Source organism: Cynocephalus volans, chromosome 11, assembly GCF_027409185.1.
Source record: "Cynocephalus volans isolate mCynVol1 chromosome 11, mCynVol1.pri, whole genome shotgun sequence".
Taxonomy (NCBI): Eukaryota; Metazoa; Chordata; class Mammalia; order Dermoptera; family Cynocephalidae; genus Cynocephalus; species Cynocephalus volans.
Window position 1 is genome coordinate 115,760,790 of NC_084470.1, and position 18,475 is coordinate 115,779,264.

The 18,475-nt window shown below is 39.7% G+C and overlaps 1 protein-coding gene across 3 annotated transcripts in view; it reads right to left on the reverse strand.

Moving 5' to 3' along the window:
* Positions 1–13,424, reverse strand: part of LPGAT1 (lysophosphatidylglycerol acyltransferase 1) — a 72,453-nt gene extending 59,029 nt beyond the window's left edge. Inside the window, exons 1-3 of one of the 3 annotated variants that reach the window (XM_063114283.1) lie at positions 13,290–13,424; positions 12,906–13,047; positions 11,776–12,040 (exon numbers count right to left, since the gene is read on the reverse strand). In XM_063114283.1, coding sequence (XP_062970353.1) covers positions 11,776–12,040; positions 12,906–12,971 — 331 coding nt within the window. In that variant the 5' untranslated portion in view covers positions 12,972–13,047; positions 13,290–13,424. The remainder of the gene's footprint in view (positions 1–11,775; positions 12,041–12,905; positions 13,048–13,289) is intronic. The other 2 variants (XM_063114285.1, XM_063114284.1) reach the window with 2 other exon arrangements.
* Between the last annotated feature and the right edge of the window lie 5,051 nt (positions 13,425–18,475).

Here is an 18,475-nt window from a genome sequence, read left to right on the forward strand (position 1 = left end):
ACACCAAGGCCATGGGTTTGGATCCCATATAGGGATGGCCGATTAGCTCACTGGGTGAGCATGGTGCTGACAACACCAGTCAAGGGTTAAGATCTCCTTACCGGTCCTCTTTAAAAAAAAAAAAAAATCAACTATGCATGTTAATTCTTAAAAAACACTGTTCTAACTCAGTAAACACGTTTAAATCCAAAATGGTTTTACATTAGAATTTCTGAGTAGTAGGGGGCCAGCCCATGGCTCACTCGGGAGAGTGTGGTGCTGATAACACCAAGGCCACGGGTTCGGATCCCATATAGGGATGGCCGGTTGCTCACTGTGGAGAGCGTGGTGCAGACAACACCAAGTCAAGGGTTAAGATCCCCTTACCAGTCATCTTTTTTAAAAAAAAAAAAGAATTTCTGAGTAGTAAACTAGCCTCATTATTCAAGCCATAATACATAACAAAAAGGATTGTGAATTTTTAAAGAATTAAAATACAACAAAATATACTTAAAACTCAAAACTTATTACAAAACTACAATAATCATGAAAGTGTGGTACTGGCATAAGGAGAGACATGTAGATTAATGGAACAGAACTGACAGTCCAGAAATATATCCATACCTCTATGGTCAACTGATTTTTAAAAAGGGTGCCAAGATGACTCCATATAAGAAAGAATTGTCTTTTCAGCAAATGATGGTAGGACAACTAGATATCCACATGTAAAAGAATAAAGTTTGGATCCTTACCTCATACCATATAGAAAAATTAACTCAAAATAGATCAAAGACCTAAATATAAAAGCTAGACTCTTAACAGAAAACATAGGTATAAATCTTTATGACCTTGGATTAGCACTGGTTTCTTAGACATGACACTTAAAGCACAACCAGTGAAAAACAGATAGGGCCTAGTACCAGTATATAGAAAAAACTCTTACTCAACAATAAAAAATGAACCAATTAAAAAATGGGCAAAGGACTTGAATAGATATTTCCCCAAAGAAGATACACATAAGGCCAATAAACACATGAAAAGATCATCAGTCATTAGGGAAGTGCTAATCAAAACCCTGAGATACCACTTCACACCACTAGAATGGCTAGAAATTAAAAAAACAAAAACTAGCCAACAACAAAAAACAGAAAATAACAAGTATACCTCAGGATGTGGAAAAACTGGAACTCTCCTACATTGCTGGTGAGAATGTAAAATAGTGCAGCTGCTATGGAAAACAGTTTGGCAGTTCCTCAAAAGTTAAATACAGAATTACCATATGACCAAGCAATATGACTCCTAGGTCCAAGAGAACTGAAAACATATGTCCACACAAAAACTTGCACATGAATGTTCATAACACAGCAGCATTATTCATAATAACCAAAAATTAGAAACAACCCAAATGTTCATCAACTTATGAATGTATAAACAAAATGTGGTCTATCCATATAACGGAATATTACCCAGCCATGTAAAGGAATGAAGCACACTGACACATGTCATAAAACGGATGAATGCTAAAAACATTATGATAAGTGAAAGAAGACAACACAAAAGATTATATATTGTATCATTCCGGTTATGTGAAGGGTCCAGAATTAGGCAAATCCATAGAGACAGAAAATAGATTAATGGTTGCCAGGCGGTGAGAGGAGGAGAGAATAGGGAGTGACTGCTAATGGGTCTGGGGTTTCTTCTGAGGGTGATGAAATGTTCTGTCATCAGATAGTGGTCACAGATGCACGACAGTGTGAATATACCAAGAACCACTACACTGCACTGTTTAAAATGGTAAATTTTATGGTATGTGAATTATACCCAATTTAAAGATATAGATAGATAGATTAGATAGATAGATAGATACATGCTTAACACTAAAGCTATGTCAAACGTAGTTTTGTCTTCTGATGATTAAGAAACATCTTGATGTACTTTAACGTACAAATTTTTTTTCACTTAGTGTGTCAAATAATTCTAACATCTAACTAACAACAAAAGCAAAATGTGTATTATATACATGATTCATATGTTTCCTTAATGTTTAATGAATTTTTAAAAAGCTTGGAAAAAGTGTTTTGCTAACAAAATTTGATCAGATCTACTAAACCTTAAGAAAAAGTGTAACCTTATTCTTTTTGTAACACTGTTTTTTAGCTATCTATACTATAATTTAAAATAAGAAACAGAAATCAACCAGGTTTGTTTTGTTTTTCATATTTTAAAATATGAAAAAGCAGTGAGAAATAACTAATTTTTAACAATCTAGATTTCACATGATTATATGCATAAGAAGAAATAAGATATTCAACTGAGTGAACAAACAGCAGGAAACATTTCACCACATTAGTAATATGGTACATGAATCCTGAAAAACCTTGTAACCACAGCTCTTCTTAATGGCACTTCATTTTTCAGTTCCCCTTGAATGCCTCTGCTTCATGAAATCAGCAATTGAGATCACTAACAAACTTTCAGTTTTTAATGGTAGAGTTCATTAGTTTTAGGTGCTACTAAAGCATGTAAATGCAAAACAACTGTCAAATGCCTAACAGAAACAGACTAGTAATTGTAATTTGAATTTTTTTAAATGAACATCACTCAAGTCTCTGGGGTCCAAGCAGGTAATGGAAATGAGCAAAGTGAGCCCAAAGTAAGATAAGGAAGAAGAGGGATCTTGGGTGAAATGAAGACCACAGGCCCCATCAAAAGGAGGTAGCCATCACCCAGCTCCAGCAAATCACTGCCACACAGGAATGAGAATCAGCATGGACAGATTTCTAATTTCTCAAGAGTAGCTGAAAATATGGAATTTTTCTTCATATTTTGTGAAATCTTCCTAATTTTGAAATGTTGGTAACTAACTTCTAAAAAAAGTTTACATAGGGCCGAGCCCGTGGCGCACTTGGTAGAGTGCTGCGCTGGCAGCGCGGCAACGCTCCCGCCGCGGGTTCGGATCCTATATAGGACTGACCGGTGTACTCACTGGCTGAGTGCCGGTCACGAAAAAACGACAAAAAAAAAAAAAAAAAAAAAAAAAAAGTTTACATAGTGATAAGGCCAAATAAAAAATATCAGGTGTCACTAGTTTGCAAACTCTGAAAAGAAAATCTTAAATAAAGGATAAGTACACAGTAAATCCCACTTTAGGAATGCTAAACACACAAAAAAAAGTTTATAATGATATTTATCAAAGTTTGTGGGGGTGCTGGTAATTCTTAAGGTTTTTAAGGTTATCCACAGACCAGACCCTAGAGAATAATATTAATGTCACATTTCATTCATATTCCTTACTGAAAGTATCAAAAGTAACTCACTTCTTCCATTCATTTTAATGACATTTTCTTACTATAGCCAAGTGGAAATAGAGTGGATGTCTTAACTATATACCATTGTTAAGTAGTCCAAGAATCAACAGTTTGGGGACCACTGGGAGGGGAGAAAATACGTTTTGGAGGCTACTTCTTGCTTTTAGACTGACCTCAAAGAAAATTAATTTGGTGGTAAAATTGGTCTCCATTTTATAACAATCAACTAGAGTACAATAAAACGGTGACAGAGCTATTTGAATTATAATTACACAGTTAACAAAAATCTCATGTTGCAATTCCTGGTATGAACATGATAGTATTATAGACATGAATCTTCCTGGAAAATACACATAGCAACAAGGAGAAAAAAGTGACACAAAACTCTTTTTTCAGAAAACCTAGGAGAAAAACAAAAATATAAGAACGCCAGAGTACCTGAGAACAGGGCTGATATCTCACAAGCTACACAGAATCTATGCTGGGGTGGAGAGCAGAGACAGAGACAGACAGACGGTGTGGCATGTGATGAGGAGGGCCCAGCAGCAGCAGATCTCAGAAAGCAACAGCAACAATACACTTCCTTGAGGAAAGGAATTTACATTGGCATGCTGGAGGTGTGTCCCTCCAGTCACAGCTGCAAAGGAAGGAATGCAAAGTACAGAATTGGTAGCAAAAGGCCTCTTAGACTCAGTCTGGTTTGGAGAGGCAAAAGACTTATGGCAGTACAGAGAGACCATCTCTGATGCAGAAATCTGGAAATCTACACTGGCCCCAGCCAAACCTCCTACAAATAATAGACTGAGGAAAATCCAATTCAATAAACCACAAGGAATAAAAAGGTAACTGGCATTGGCGTTAACTGAGAGATATTATAGGAATAAGGGTAGAAATAACCAGCATAATGTACCAACTGTCAAAGAACACTTACCAGAAAAAATACTATAATGGAGAAGATAAAAATTTTAACTACATATTCTTGCATGAATTTAAGAAAATGAATGAAGCCACCACCTCTATGAACAAGACCATAAAGCAGAAATACAAGAATGCAAAGGAGAAATGTCTAGATAACAAGAATAGAAGCATGAGCTGACAGGACTTAACAAAGAAAGAGAAGAGTAAATAAAACCATAACAGAGACCATAACAGAAATAAGGAAGGAACTGAAAGGAGAAGAAAGAAGAGAGTTGCAGAAAATACAATAAGAGACATTAAAGACAGAAACAAATAAAAAAGTATCTAAAAGGATTAAAGCAAAAATAATAAATATAAAAGACATATGGGAGATTCAACATACATATAACCATGGTCTCCAAAAAAGAAAACCAAAACAATGAAACAAAATAAGTATTAAAAGATATAATCAAATAAAATTTTCCCAAAATAAAAATATATTTGAATCCACATATTAAAAGGGCACACATATACCAAGAAAATTTGAGCTAAACAGTCAACACCAACATATCCTAGTAAACTTACTAGATATCAGAGATAAAGAGAGAATATTCTGGGCAAATAGGTTAAAAAAAAAAAAGTCATTAATAATGGGAAAAAATTGAAGCTGGCTTCATACATCTCCACAGTAACATTTAATGCCAGAAGACATTTGTACAACAACTGGAAGTTACTCAAGGAAACAAAGTATGAGCCAACAATCTTATAACCTGCTAAGCTGTCCTTCAAGTATAAAGCAACAAAAGAGAAGTTCTGAAAATGGTGTCAAAATAATATCCTCATATGTTTCCCATGAGTTCTTATTGAGAAACTACTAGAGGATAAACTTCAGCCAGCCAAAGGATGGCTAGGAAAAACTCTGAAAAAGTACTTGGGTGAACATTACATGTATTTAACTGAGAATCAACAAATAAACAAATAGAGATAATAGTAGCAAAACAGAACATAAATATTTTAGGCCATAGCACTGTATAAATGCAAATAACATAAACTGGGAGAAGAGAAAGCAAAGGGGAAGTATAGTAAGCTTACTGATTATGTTGGTGTAAGAGCTAGGAGTCAATGGATAGCCTTAAAGATAACAAATCAACTAGTGGGAAGTACCTATGGACCCCAAATTACAATGACTCAACTTGGGATTTTTCAACTTTACAATGGTGCTAAAGTGATACGCATTCAGTAGAAATCGTACTTCAAGTACGTGTACAACCATTCTGTTTTTCACTTTCAGTACAGTATTCAATAAATTACGTAAGATATTCATATTTTATTATGAAACAGGCTTTGTGTTATATGATTTTGCTCAACTGTAGGATAATGTAAGTGTTCTGAACATGTTTAAGGTAGGCTAGGCTAAGCTATGATATTTGGTAGGTTAGGTGTATTAATTGCATTTTTGACACAATAATGATCCGGACGTGACCCCATTGTAAGTGGAGGAGCATCTATCTAAGCATACATAATAGCACAAGTATACACACTATTGTGAATAAATACCACTGACTAAAATTGGATGATACAGAAGAGAAAGGAGAAGAGAGAAGAATTAAAAAGAGTTTTACCTTTGTTCACATAAAAGAACTAATAGTTACTATCAATACAAAACTAAGAATATTATACAGTGTAACTAATAAGACAAAAATACAAACCTTCCTAAATATCAGAACAGAAAAGCAAAGAAAAGCAGACTACACAGTGAAAAACTTATATATAACACAAAATAAAATACAGTGACAGAGCCAAGACAAAACATATCTGACATATGAATAAATGTAAATGGATTCCACTCATATTAAAAGAAAATAGACTTTCTAATTGACTAAAATAAAGCAAAACCTAACTCCACGCTATATACTGGAGACACATCTAAATAAAAGTAATTTTTAAAGTATAAAAACAAAAGGATAGGCAAAGATATACCAGGCAAAAATAAACAAAAATAAAGCAGGGATTGTTTTACCAGCTCTCTCAGACTCCAAAACCTGAGGACTTAACCCGTACAAACTGTATCAATACTGCCTTGTGTGCTTTTGTAATAGTACATGGGGTGTGTGTGCATGCATAAATATATATATATTTCAAAATAACTATCTAAAATAAATTATTCAATTATAAACTATCTTTGAAATAAGACCAGATATCAAATTTGCCACATTGCAGAGTTTAAATCATTTAGTATTACTTACCTTTAATGGTATATTTTCCATATAAAAATCAAAACATTATACTGAATACTCTTCTCCCAGATTTATGCCAAGAGCAGTCATCACCCTATCATCATGCAGTAACTCCTCACACTGATGACAATCTACCCTCAACTTCTTAAAAACTAAAATTTCAGTGGAATTGTTCTCCATATGGGTAGAGACTTAAGAAAGTGCGATTTCATGAAATTTCCAATATACTACAAATACGTTCATTGAAACAACTATTTTTTAACCTCGCCACTTTCAGATGTTAAAGAGTTGTATTTTCAGAAAGAGATTTCATGCCTCAAAAACAACAGGGCCTATACGGGTAGTAAAAATTAAGAAACACTCTAGGAACATTAAAGGTCAATACTGACTCTTTAAATACAAAAACTGATGTGGCAACATCAATTCAGTTAATGCTTAAGGGGAAGTAACTGTGAAACCTCTGTTTAAATTTCAACACTAATAACGTAAGGATGGTGGGTGATAATAGTACCAAACTGACAAAATTGTTGTGAGAATTAAATAACCAAAGCACTTAGAACACTACTTGGCCTGTATTTCAATAAATGTTAGCCAATATCATCACAAAAATACAAATTTCAAACTGGCATATTATTTGTCTTTTAAATCTATTATAATTACTGATGATAGAATTAGACGAGATACCCACAGAGAAATATTTCTCTAATTAAAAAAAAAAGGAATTTGAAGCCTCTCCTTCCCTATGTTTCCTATTCCCTCCCTGTCACCACCCACCACTGATGCTAGATCAGAGCCCCTCCTCTTTCATCCCACAGCACATCTGTGTATTTTCATTGTTGGTGCACTGTCTTCCCACCAAGACTGCTGTGAGCTCTGTAAAGCCAGCGATGATGTCTTGTGCATCTCAGCACCTCCAGGGCACCTGTTCCCACAGAATAGAAGCTCGATAAAGTTGTGTTAAATTAACAAATGTAGTATTGTAGGAGACTATATATATATACTACAAACATGATCTGGTTCAGAGTTTATATTTCATAGATTGCAATGACCTTAATATCAGACCTTTCAGGAAGACAGGCAGCTAAGGAACCTCAGTTGGCACCAGGAAAAAAAGAAGGGATCATTCAAGAAATAGACACTATTAAGCATAGCACTCTGCGAGCATCAGGTAACAAATTAGGCTGAAGGGTTATAAAGAAGACCTGGTGGGCATCTAGCAGGTAAGAATCACCCCCACCACTGAGTAGAGTTGTTAAAGTTAAAGCTACATCAAAACCACTGATTCCCAGAGTTCTCCTAAATTGCAGTGTTCTCTACACTGGAACAGTGTCTTCAAATGTTGCTTGCATTCACAGTAAAAAATACATTCTGTAGCACCACTCAATATAGACACACACATCTCTGATCATTTCTACCTAATTCTACTTTATTTTACTTTTTAAAAATATTCAACTTGACTCATTAAATTGGTTTTATGACTCAAAGGTTGAAAAATACTTTTTAAAAACTTTCTCTAGAATTTCAAGGTCAGATATAATTCCTAAAAATTGACTTTTCTCATACAATGATTTTGTATCCCAATGGAAAAAGTAGGAAACCATCAAATAATCAAACAACCACAAAGACTAACATACAGCCATGGCAGGTGTCACTTGGAGAGTGGCAGGAAGCTTAACCTAATCTCCATTAGCTTTCCCTAAAGCCTCCCAAAGTAAATATCCAATTCAAGGAAAATAGCATTTACTAAGCAAAAACAGCTTGGCAGGAAGTCCCCTGGCACCCCAGCTCCCTTCCAGCCAGACTCCTGCACATAAGATACTCACTCTATATACAAATTCTGGAGCTTCCACTTACAATAAATATCTTTAAACTACATATTTCATATATAGAGAGTTTAACTGAATGTGTTTGGATGACAATGACTTTGTTAAAAATAAGTAAATGAAATCAAAATAAACTATTTAAACTATTTTGGTACAAAATCTCTCTCTGGAATTTGCCCATCTTCTCTAAAATTGGTAGGGTGGGTAGTACTGATTTATGCCAGTTCCAAATAAAGCATGCAGAAGTGGATCATTAGTTAAGCTAGCATTCTTTTGGTTTGCCCTTGAAATATTAGGGTGAAGGCAGTATAGAAGGAAATGTGACAACAACAATCACTACCTAGAATCAAGCTAGGGCCTGAACAAACCCCAATGTCTTCAGAGTTCTTTCAAGAAATGTGTTCCCCTGACAAGACATCAAGTCACAATAAAAATGAAAAAAAAAAAAAAAACAAAAAACCACCCATTAAAAATAAAAAGATGTAAAATCAGAAAGATCAGAAAATCTCCTTTCCATCTTCTGTGTCCACAGGTAGCTTTCCAGCTCCGAGAACGCAAGCCAAGTACAAGAATGTTCATTCATTCAAGGTCCTGGGCTTACTGGCCCCACCATTCTCCATATCCAAGAAGCATGTCTGAGTTTAAAGGACTTATTTTTGTGATGTTTGCCTCAAATTTAGAGACAATTTCATAAAACTTTAATAAATCTTCCTGTCTCCCCCAAAAGAAATGTTCAGAACTAGAGAAAGATTGTTTATATAGAGAGATAAAATGCAATTTTTCTCAGAAAGAGAGAAAGCTATACTGTCTACCACCTCTGTCCAATAGAACTTTTTGTGATAATGGAAGAGTTCTGTATCTGTCCTGTCCAATACTGTGGCCACTAGACACCCAGCACTAAGCACTGAAATATGAGAAACTAAATCTTAAATTTTGTTTCATTCTAATTAATTTAAATTTAAATAGTCATATGCAGCTAATGGCTATCATATGGAGCAGTGTAGGTTAAACAATCAACATAAGTCCTCAGCAGCACAGCTGAGTAATTGACTCATACACCAAATGTAATAATTTCAAAAAATTATATTCTATACCAATATTCAACTTTCATCTTCCTAATTAATATTTAATATTTCCTCATAAGTGGTTTTTCAACGAAGTTTTGGCAATTTTTATTCTAAAACATGAACATACTATATCTACTAAGCAGAATTCCTTTGGCAACGTTTAATTTTCCATCTGTGAAACTCAGGCATAGGGAAAGAACAAAAATCTTAAGCCACCTTCCTCTTCACACAAAGGGAAGAAATGAAATACATAATCCAAAGGAAGGCTAGTATAATAACCCTTGAGATTCTTTTATGGGTACACCTGCTCATCAACCCCTACTTAGGTGTGCCCAGTTGTGGCTTTCAACAAAATTCATTCCTACATTTGTTTGGCTGTGTTTCTGTTATGATCAATCGACTATATAACCAGACCATCTACACTCAAGTATTTTACCTATAGGAAAACCATTTAAAATATACACACTAAAATATTCTATATTTAAATGAGACAAACTGATCAAATTGTCAAAATGCAGGAGCCTGAGAAGAGCAGATGCTTCAGAGAGACTAAAATAAGCAGATGATGCCAAGACCACTTTCCAAGCAGGTGGCAAAAGAAACTATACAATTCTGTAGTCAGCAAGGAAGAAATATCAAAAGAAAATATGCTTAAAAATACATTGCAGCCATGCTATGGTCATAAGATAACTAACTTTAATTTCAAGCAGCACCACTGCACTCCTTATAATCTCAAGGTCAATGCCAAATTAATTTTTTTCACCTTCCCATCATGCTAACACACATATAAATATGCCCCCCACACAAGTGCAAACATTTCAGTAATTTCATTGTGTTTAAGTAGAATAAACTTCTAAAACCTGTTTCTAAAAATACTATTAGCTCATTTAGTACAAGCAAACTGGGCCAGCCAGTTAGCTCAGTTGGTTAGCGTGCAGCCTTGTAACACCAAGGTGAAGGGTTCCTATCCCCATACCAGCCAGCTGTCAAAAGAATTAAAAAAAAAAAAAAGCAAACTTAAGTACACTGTACAAAAAATAAAGTCACTAGTACCCCACAGCATATTTGGGAACACTCAAACTATACCAGGCAAAGCAGTTCTAAGACAGCAGTGCAATTCAGGTAAGAATTCAGCACCATAGACTAGAACCTCACTTTTTCTCTACCACTGCTACTGCTACCACCAGGTCCTAAAAAAGTACTAGAAGATCACCTACTGGATCCAAAAAGCACTGGAATCTCAACAAGACACAAGACAAAAAAGCCATGCATACACTATCCCAGGGGCTTCAGCTCTTGCAGAATAAGAACTGGCATGGCTGGAATGAGAAAGGCTTCATCTGGGACAACTGAGAGCACTCAGACATAGCAAGAGTCCGTCAGACTCCATAAAAGCAGTGTACCGTCAGTCCTTTTCTCCCGTACATGAATAAAATTTGCCCATGCAGCCTGGGCAGGAGAGAGGGAGACAGGGAATTTTAAATGAAGAGCAGCCACACTGCTGGACCCTGAGCGTACCATCCTCACTCTCTCATGCTATGAACTACAGACTCTTATTAACCACAGCATCTGCAGCAGGATCTCTAAGGAGCTGGCCTACCAGTTATAAATTTCTGTGAGAAAAGCCCCCAAGTCTGACAAGTGCTAGAGACCTCAATGCTTTTTCCAGTACCCTAATTCTTGGGGTGGGGTGGGATAGGGGAGTTGGGATCAAATAATGATAATGAACGATACAGAATTTTTGCAGCAGAGACACAAGTTCTCAAAGCACATAAGGTTTGTAAACAGAAAATAAGCACTACTTCTCATTTAGTTCTACAGAAGCACACTTCAGAATAGTGTTACTCCTGCTTCCCCAAATGCAATTTAAAAGCAGAAATAGAGATCTATTTAAAAACACTCAGAAGATAAATTAGCTTAACTATGCTCAGATTTATGAGATAAAATGTAGATTCTAGTAAGCAAAAGAAACATATAACAGAAAAAAAGTCATTTTTTGCTTGGCTTAAAATGTAACACAGTACAACATCACATTAAATGAAAAAACTTATTAAACTAACTTAGCACAATATGGCCCTGTCGTTTCTCTAAATTCCCAATATTTATGGGCTAAATATCTTACATCTTCACTTTATAAGCCCTCAAGTCCTATATTACGCACTCCTATTCCTCTACAAGAGCTTTTGCAAACCAGTTTTAAAAAATAAATGTCAATCACATTAAAAATATATTACTTAAGGAACTTAACAATAAATAATTATTAAATTATACTTGTGAAAACATCATGCTTCCTAATTAAGGCTCTGAAGAGAACCCAACAGAACTGTTTTCTGTTTATTTTTTTAATAGTTAAAGCATAAAAGCATCTTCAATTCAAACTGTAATATATATTTAATCATGGCTCCCGACTTAAGCAAAACATTACAAATTCTTTCATACGCACCAAACAAAAGTGCTCTCTTACCTGTATATCCAGCATACCATCCCCAGGAAGCCACCATTGCTAAAAGCCACTTATACATGATTCCTTCAATATGCCAGAACCGCTTACTGTCCAGCACTCGAAGGGGCTGAAGTATGATTACATAGCAGATGTAGGATGGAACAGCAACCAGGTTGTTTGCGACCATGAAGGCGAACCTCATCAGTGCTTTCACCAAGATCCAGCCCAGCCACCGAGCGTCTTCCAAAGTAACAGCCATCCTCACATTGGAGTCCGTCCTGTCTTTCTGGGGTGAAAGATAAATGCATTTAGGAAGGAAAATGGATTAAACACATCTAAATAGTCACCAGCATAGAAATCGCCTCCAGCACAAAAATAAAAGCGGGGGTCTAAGCTTTTCGCGTGTAGTACTTCGGTGATGTCTCAGGGGAATTTCAGACGGGGACAGAGAGCGAGGGAGGAAGAGCCGCACAAGGTCAGGGGAGCTGTTCACGGAGGCATGGGGTATGTCACAATATATTTAGCAAATGATAATACAATTCCCACTCACTGATCTGTGGCCGTCCCCGCACCGCGTCTCACTGCGGTCGTCTATTTGGACTTGAAGGGCGAAACATAGACCCACTTGCTTCAGAAACCCTCAGTATCTCCAAAGTGACGACCCGAGTGAAACGACAGAACAGGGACCTCTCGGTCAGACTTCCCAGACACTGAGCACCAGGGTCTCACCACCGCTATTCCTGCACACTGATTCATTTCTTTAAAAGGTCTCTCGCATTAGCGAAAAGAGTTATGCTCAAAAATTCTCTTTGCGGCAATAGGGGTTTTGCGTTCTTTAGGGAAAAAAGGAGAGGGGCCTAGAAAAGAGCATGAAAGGTGAGAGGAAGAAAGTGGGGGGAGGGGGTCACGAGACGAAAAGAGGAAGGACGGGGGGAGGGGGAGGGGAGCAGAAGCCAGAAGGAGGTGAAGGAAAGGGGCCAGGGATGGAGAGAATGAGCGGTCCGGCCCGAGAGCAGGGAAGCGAGGGCTGATGAAAGAGGCAGGCAGGCAGGAAGGGGACGCAGGCTCGGGCGGTGGTTTCCCACATGTGGAAGGGGTCGGGGCGGCTGGGGCGGCTGGGGCGGCCGGCGCGGCCCGCGCTCCGGGCTCACCTCGGCGGGCGGCGGGCGGCGGCGGAGCGCGGGGGCGGGCGACCCCCGCCCAGGGGTGGCGGTCATGGAAGCGGCGGCGGCCCAGGCGGCCCCCGGCGCGGCGCGAGCAGGCGCGCGGGCGCCCTACTCCCCTCGCGGCTGCCTGCGGACAGAGAGACGGCGGAGACTCAGAGGCCGGACCTGTCACCCGGGCGGGTCCCGGGGAGGCGGGCGGATGCCCCGCGCCCCCGCCTCCTCCCCAGGGCCTACCGCGCCCTCATCCCTCAGGCCGCCGCCTCCGCCGCCTCCTCTCCGGGCCACGCGACGACGACACCCCTTCCCCGCCCCCAACGCCTCCCCGGGCCCGGCTCTGCCGGCGCCTGCGCCCGCCGAGGCGGGGGTTACCTCGGACTGGCCGGGCCCCGGCCTGGGCTGCGGGAGCTTGAGGAGCCGGAAGAATGCATGGCCGGCGGCGGGGCCGGCGGGAAGAGGCGGCGGCGGGGTCCGGCCCCGCTCGCGCTGCAGCGCGGCCCGCGCCCGGTCCCCGGCGGCGCGGAGACTCGCTCCCCAGGGCCCGGCCGCGTTCGCCCGGGCTGGCGGGGAGGGGCGGGGAGAGAAAGAGGCGGGAGTCGGGACTACGGCGGAGCCGCCCCCAGAGCGCCCTCTAATGACAGCGCGGCGGCCGCCAGACCCACTCCCCCTCCCCCGATCCCGACCCCGACCCCGACCCCGCTCGCCCGCGGGTCAGGGCCCTCGGGGCAGCCGGGCCGCTAGGCCGGCCCCGCTGAGCCCAGAACCGCGGAGAAGGGCCGCTCGGAGAGGTCTAGGAAAGAACACCCACCCTGACAGCACGCGGGGAGTGCGCTGCTCCAAACGGAGAGCCCCTTTCAGCCAGAAGGGCCGCTCTTCATTGTTAGGACTCTCTTCTCTGCCCCAACTGGAAAACTGTCTCCTCGAAGACCGAATGTCCTTTTTCATGACTAATGAAACCCAATTGCGCTCAGAGCTTTTCCTTCTGAACCTCTCCAGAGTTTTAATGTCTAGAGTTTTAAATCAGTTCTTCAAAGAGCCAGAATTCTTGTTTCTGGAAAGCACCTGAAACACTAATGACAATTCCGATTTCCCATCCCCACCCGCCAAGAATCCGATGGGAACGATGGTCTACACTGAGAGCCTGAAATTTGGTTAGTCAAGGAGGGAAAAACACGTCACCAAGTGCCTGGCATTGAATAACTGCTCAAAAAAACGGTGGCCATAGGAACTCCTAGATAGGCCTGGTCACTCCTAGGACACAGTAGCTGCATTCCGGTTCAAAGGCTGGACCACGCGAAGGAAAATAGAGAAATAGCCCAATGACTTGCCCACTCGAACATTTTCAAATGACCTGCCTAAATCTCAGTTTTTAAGAACTCAACCTATTAAACCTGTCCCTTAATCACATTTATAAATGGGGGATAGGGCAGTTTTTACATGTCCCTAGGGAACGGCCTATTTGAGTCAGAATGCTACCTATTCTGCCTAATTTGAAAATGTTCATCACCGTGTTTGCTTTGGACTCAACTTTTTTTTCTCTCTCTCTGACCAGTTCCTCTTCGGTCCACTTTTGGTAAAGAAAAGAAATTTCACCTTTTGCCATGTGAAAATATTTTCTATTCCCATTGGTGATGAGGAAATAAATAGAAGCCCAGAACCTGTCTGAAGTATTTATTAGATTTCTTTCCATTTACTATTAGCTTGTTTTTATTTATATATGTTATTTATCTATTTCACTAATAGTATATTTTAACTGTAAAGAGCATAAAAAGGCACAACGATATTAGGAAACTTTCCATATAAGCTCAACTGGTGTATATTGATAGAAAAGTTAGATAGGCCCATTCTATTTCTTGTTAATTTAGGTGCCAAAGTAACAGGATCTTTAAATAAATTCATTAGCAAAATAACTGTACTGCAGATTATTGTTCAAAATATGCCATTATATATATATTTTTTCAGGGGGCAGCTGGCTGGCATGGGGATCCGAACCTGTGACCTTGGTGTTACCAAGTACCATGCTCTCCCAAGTGTGCAAACTAGCGAGCCCTATTGTTGTGTTCTTAAGTAAGTAAAAGAGGTGAGGCACATATTTCTTTCGAGAATCCAATCAATTCCCCTAAAGAGTGTGTCCAACCCATTCACTTTTCCCACATACTTGGGTAAACATTGGCTGACATCTGGAGGGAGATAGCCCACAATGGGACTTACACCTGGTTCCTGATAACGGAACATCTACAGAGCACCAGATACACCAGAACTTAATGAGATGTAATTAGTATCAACCAGCCAGGCCCAGAAAAGAGCCAGAGGTGGGGCAGAACTTCACAGTGTCTCAAGCCTTGCTGTGCAAAAACATTACTTGGGGTGGCTACCAAAAGGACAGATTCTTAGGCCTCATACCAGAATATTTTAATACTCTAGGTCCAGTGGGCCTGGGAACCTGTTTTTTTAGAAGTACTATAGGTGAGTCAGACACATGTAGTATGCAGATTTTCCTTTAAGAAACCCGGACATAGAGGCATCCTGAAATGATCACATCCTTTTCTAGACCCTTTACAATTTTAAGCCATTTGATCATATCTGTTTTTGGCTGCCATAACAAAATACCACAGACTCGGTGGCTTAAACAACAGAAACTTATTTTCTCACAGCTCTGGAAGCCTAAGTCAGAGATCAAGTTGTCGGCAGGTTTGGTTTCTTCTGAAGCTTGTCTCCTTGGCTTGCATGTGACCACCTTCTCACTGGGTATTCACATGGTCGTCTCTCTATACATGCATGTGTTTGGTCTCTCTTCCATTCTCTCGCTCTGTTGTAATCTCTTCTTATGAGGACACCAGTCAGATTGGATGAGGGTCTAGCCTAATGACCCCATTTTAACTTAATTACCTCTTTAAAGGTTCTCTGTCCAAAAACAGTCACATTCTAAGGTACTGGGGGTTAGGCCTTCAACATATGAATTTTGGGGGTATGCAATTCAGCCATAAAATCAATCTACTTTTTATACTGCAGAATTCTACCATTTCAGTAGCACCTCCTGGAAAGGAGGCCCTAATCTTGATCATTTTAGTTATTCTCCTGTTGACTAACTACAACCTCATTAGACCTTTTCGTGAAGCTCAGCAAACAGTACAACACATTTTGTTCCTGGTATAGATATGTCCTGGTTTTATGCCAAGGATGTAGGATGGGGGGTTATCTTCTTAACTTTCTGACCACAGCAGCACATTTAGTTTTAAGATAATTCAGCACCTATAATAGATAAGAAACTGTGTTTGGGCTGAATTCTTCAGGGGACAATTTCAGATCGTGCTTATATTTATTTCTTGTATTTCAAAGTTTATTTTAGTTATACATTTTGTATTCTTTCTCCTTACGTATAATACCTTCCTCTTGCCTATACTGCAACTTTTTTGTCCTGCCACCTTTCAACCATTTAGGCAAGCCCTTGAGATTTTTCTGTAGTCTATTTTTACTGTAACAAAGGTAGAGAGATGTATAAATGCTATCTGTAAAGGCAAGGTTGAGATGGCCAGTTCTTTAGGGTGAATCCATTTGTAGAAAGCAAGGATCTTCTTCAATGACTAATTACCTTCCAGTTCTCTATCCTGCAACCTTAGAGCCATCTTACCAAAACACAAACATGAAGTTCAGAACTTCAGAGCCTTCATGTACACCCCAATAGGGAAAAAAGAGAAACAAATAGACCCCACCCTATAGTCACAGGCGTTTTAGTTTCTGTTTCAAAAGCCCACAGTTGAACCATAGAAGATGGTCCTTTTGAAAGAGAAATAGGACTTCCTACATTAGCTATAGTCTCCAGACATTTGGAAATAATCTAAGCACTACACCTTAGAAGGTTTAATTCCACCCGTCTGGTCCACATACATGCAACAAATTAGTTTATAACTAGGGAGGGGTTCCCCTGAGCAGAAGAATCCCCATGGGCCCTCTCTTTTTCCTAGTGGCAATTATAAAAACATTTCACCTGCCCATGCCGGTGCACTAATGTTCCAATGAACTATTTCCTCTCTAAGGGAAAACCCTACCAGCACTTTTGTAGATGTGTAATGACTTGGCACAGGTCCCCACATCACTAGGAAACAGTTGCAAGCTAGAAATCAGTAGTCCAAGACAGTCATGCATTCTGACTGTCAGCTGTAACTGTAGGAGAATGTTTTCTCCTATATTAGTATCAGTAATCGTTTTATATAAAATGTACTAAGGCTTATAACCTTAGCATTTTTTAGACAAGGTGGATCAAATCATCAAGACTTGACTGCAATCTTCTTTAAGCCATTTTAGCAACTCTTCAGTAAGAGGGTTGCCCTAAATGATATTGTGAAGTAAAAAATTCTGTCTCCTCTGTGCCCCTCTCCTGTTCAGCTAATTTCCCTTCTCCTCCTAAAACTAAAATTATCCCTAGTTTCCAAAGGGCCCTGAAGACTCCAGGTAAGACCTTCTCTCCCCTCCAATGCCCCCTTGCCCCCGCCACCACCACCCCTCAGCAGAAAATGCTCTAAGCTAGAACCTTCCTCCTCACCAGTCCAACTTTGCATTTCCTTGGCTCAGCCCTATCTCTCCTGTCTAGTGTGGTAAACTAATCCATGCTGAGAGCCTTACAGATGAAGCAGTGTTCGCTCTTCCTAAAGTATTAACTTTTTATAAAGGAACTTCTAAAACCTCCAAAGCCTTAATGCATTTCTGCTGATAGATTCTCAGGTACTGTAGTGGATGAGTATAGTTGCAAGATGTTTGGAAGAAGGATATTTCAGCAAGTTCCTGCACTCACAGAACCTATAAAATCATACAGTACACCTACAGATAAGGCAAGTTTGGATTTTTTTATTTTATTTTATTTTATTTTGTTGATATACAATGTGGTTGATTATTGTGGCCAATTACCGAAACCTCCCTCCCTCCTCCATCTCCTCCTCCCCCCCAACAATGTCCTTTCTGTTCGCTTGTCGTATCAACTTCAAGGAATTATAGTTGTTATGTCTCTCCCCCCCCCAGTTTGTGTGTGTGTGTGTGTGAATTTATTTATTTATTTTTAGCTCCCACCAATAAGTGAGAACATGTGGTATTTCTCTTTCTGTGCCTGACTTGTTTCACTTAATATAATTCTCTCTAAGTCCGTCCATGATGCTGGGAATGGCAGTATTTCATTCTTTTTTATAGCAGAGTTGTATTCCAATGTGTAGATATACCACATTTTCCGTATCCACTCCTCTGATGATGGACATTTGGGCTGGTTCCAACTTTTGACTATTGTAAACAGTGCTGCGATGAACATTGGGGAACAGGTATCCCTTCAACATGATGATTTCCATTCCTCTGGGTATATTCCCAGCAGTGGAATAGCTGGGTCATATGGTAGATCTATCTGCAGTTGTTTGAGGAACCTCCATACCGTTTTCCAAAGAGGCTGCACCATTTTGCAGTCCCACCAACAATGTATGAGAGTTCCTTTTTCTCTGCAACCTCGCCAGCATTTATCGTTCAGAGTCTTCTGGATTTTAGCCATCCTAACTGGGGTTAGATGGTATCTCAGTGTG